The sequence below is a fragment of the Penaeus japonicus genome, unplaced genomic scaffold (genome assembly GCF_977035675.1).
Source record: "Penaeus japonicus unplaced genomic scaffold, GWHDUDI00000001_assembly GWHDUDI00000016, whole genome shotgun sequence".
In the NCBI taxonomy this organism is placed as follows: domain Eukaryota; kingdom Metazoa; phylum Arthropoda; class Malacostraca; order Decapoda; family Penaeidae; genus Penaeus; species Penaeus japonicus.
In genome coordinates this window covers 13256749-13259248 of record NW_028234418.1, presented here as the reverse complement: position 1 = coordinate 13259248, position 2500 = coordinate 13256749, and the positions used below count along the sequence as shown (strand labels likewise).

Sequence of the window (2500 nt, the reverse complement as noted above, 5' to 3'; positions counted from 1 at the left end):
TGTACTCTTCAGATTCCCTGTGTTAGTCCTCCTTCTGAACTCAAGGAGCGCTCTTGTCGGCTCTCCTCGTCTCACTTCTTCACGTTTTTCGTCTCTATTATAATCTAGCGTAAGAGTTTTTTACGTTTTTAGGGGGAGGGGGAGGGGGGATGGGAGGGGCTCAGCCAGCGTCAAGCGTTTCGTTTCTCCTGACCCCTCCCACTACCCCCCACCCCTCACCCCACCCCTCATTCTTCTCACGTTGTCTCAACCGTGACCAAAACCAGTCATTGATTATGAGCATAAAATCAGCGATTATGTTTTATATATTTTATTGAATATATATATACATACATAATATAAAAATACCACCCCCTCACTTGCATTACGAATTGTAAAACTGCATGCTATCATAAATCTAATAAAGTTTCCAAAAAAAATGTTTTATGATGAAAAATTCTTTCAAATGCAACGTGAGCTGAACTGTTATCAGGCCAAGTTCATGAGGCCGATATTCTAATCTTTTGTTTACTAGTTGGCAACTCATAGAGGCTTTACACGTGGCGGCGCAGCAGTAGCCAAGTGCAAAGCCGGATTGGGAACAAAATCAAATTGAAAATAATGAAACTTCGAAAGATATAATAAATTGGAAAAATAAACATATTAGATAATGAATCAGGTGGATACAATCAAGCAAAAAAAGGAAAAAAAAACAGTAACACGTCTAAAAATATAATAAGAATAAACAATTCTAAGGAAAAAGAAGCCTGTTAGGTTAAATAGAATACAGCAAAATGGAATAATGGGGACGGGAGGAAAGGAAATAGACTGAAGAGAATTCGGAGATGAAAAGAGGAGAGGAGAGAGGTGGAGGAAGGGAGAGAGTGATGTCTCGCGGTGAGAGGAAGAGCAATAAGATTGGAGCTTTGCCAAGGTGCGGTTATAACGTGTAGAGTAAAAGCTGACAGTGTGGAGTCTCTCCAGTCTCTTGGGACAAGTCTACCAAGTCAAGTCAAACAGGATAGTTCTCTCTAGAAAGGCGTCAAGGCAAGTCCACTATGAACAGCAAGTATTATGCACATCAACTGTAGTGTTTATGTGGAACCCTGTTGGTGTATGGTAAAGATATTCGTATTAACAATGGTTTGAACACGTAAAATGACAGATAATGGTGTTCAGGGTGACAGTGATGACACAAGAAGTTCCTAATATTGTTGTCTTAAGCGTCCTTGTATATTACACATACAGTAAACAACGCGACTATGTTGGGTTGGATTTGTCCGGGAAAGCAGCGCCGAGAATGCATACGCGTGTGTTTATAAGATTGTTTACATGATAAGGTTTATCTGGATCCTGGTTGATGTATATTTATTCATTTATACATGCATGGTTTCAAGCATATATTAGCTGCTCATATACCCTCTTGTATATAACCCGCGTATTATTCATTGTTCGATTATTCAACAGAATTATTTCCTAGTTTGTAGACAGCAGATGTATGGTTGTACTATATATTGGTTCGCAAGTCTGCCATTGATTTTATGTTCTTTTGTAAGTCTTATTATAATGAAGAGATCGCATAAACATATGCATGGCCGAACGCGTTGTAGATAGGATAGGTGCGTGTGTACCTAAGAGAAGAGAAAAGACAAGAGCAGGGGAGAAGGCAGCGGGTAGTGTTGGTGTAGCGGCCTGCGGGGCAACGAGCGCGCTGAGAGAGGGTGGAAAGCAGGCAGAGTGACTGAGACGCCCACAGTGTCGCGTGTACTCCGGTAGGGAACGGTGGTGGCGCTGGTACATCCTCACATTCTTAAGTAACTCGCTCTCACTCGCCCGGCATCTACACACTCGACAGTCCTGCCAGGTGTCTGCGCTGTGTTACCGCGCGAACCTAGCCACTTGAGGGAAGGGGAGACACAAGGGGGTATTTAAACCTCTCTATGTAAGATGTCTGTCTTGTTACTCGGTACTGCTTGATCTTAAGTTCCTTAAGGATACCTTGTTTACAGTAAAGGGAATGACAGTTCTATTTTATGTGTGAGCTCCACGTTGGAAGAGCAACACACATCCGAGGTCAATAGAAACAGTAACAATAACAGCAAAAAACAGTACAACTAGGGCATTGGCCTGCGATTCTTTATGGCACTTACTACCAGGTGACCCGAAGTGGCCAAAGGCCGAAAAGTGCCAGACGTCTGACCTGCACTCCGTATCTGAAAGGATACTGTTTTGGTCTGACGTAATCTGACAGAACACAGGTGACTGCGTGTATGTGTTCGTAAAGTAGTCACGCCTTCTTGTATATTTAGTCCCCCGGTATACCCACGTGCTGCCGCGAGCCACTATGGGACAGCCTTCGGGGGTTGGATCACAGAAAAGCATGGTAAGTGACTGGCCTGCATGCAGTCTCTCTCTCTCTCTCTCTCTCTCTCTCTCTCTCTCTCTCTCTCTCTCTCTCTCTCTCTCTCTCTCTCTCTCTCTATATATATATATATATATATATATATATATATATATATAT

General features: G+C 42.6%; 1 protein-coding gene across 11 annotated transcripts in view; it reads left to right on the top strand.

Moving 5' to 3' along the window:
* LOC122254925 (monocarboxylate transporter 14) overlaps window positions 1–2500 on the top strand; it is an 86470-nt gene that overhangs the window by 36458 nt on the left and 47512 nt on the right. For 2 of the 11 annotated variants that reach the window (XM_043018801.2, XM_086545139.1), the window contains exon 1: window positions 1656–2362. The exons of 3 other annotated variants lie outside the window; for them this stretch is intronic. In XM_043018801.2, the coding sequence (XP_042874735.1) occupies window positions 2324–2362 (39 nt within the window). In that variant the 5' untranslated portion in view covers window positions 1656–2323. Of the gene's footprint in view, window positions 1–1003; window positions 1027–1609; window positions 2363–2500 lie in introns of those variants that run through there. 6 more of the 11 variants (XM_086545135.1, XM_043018796.2, XM_043018797.2 and 3 more) reach the window with 6 other exon arrangements.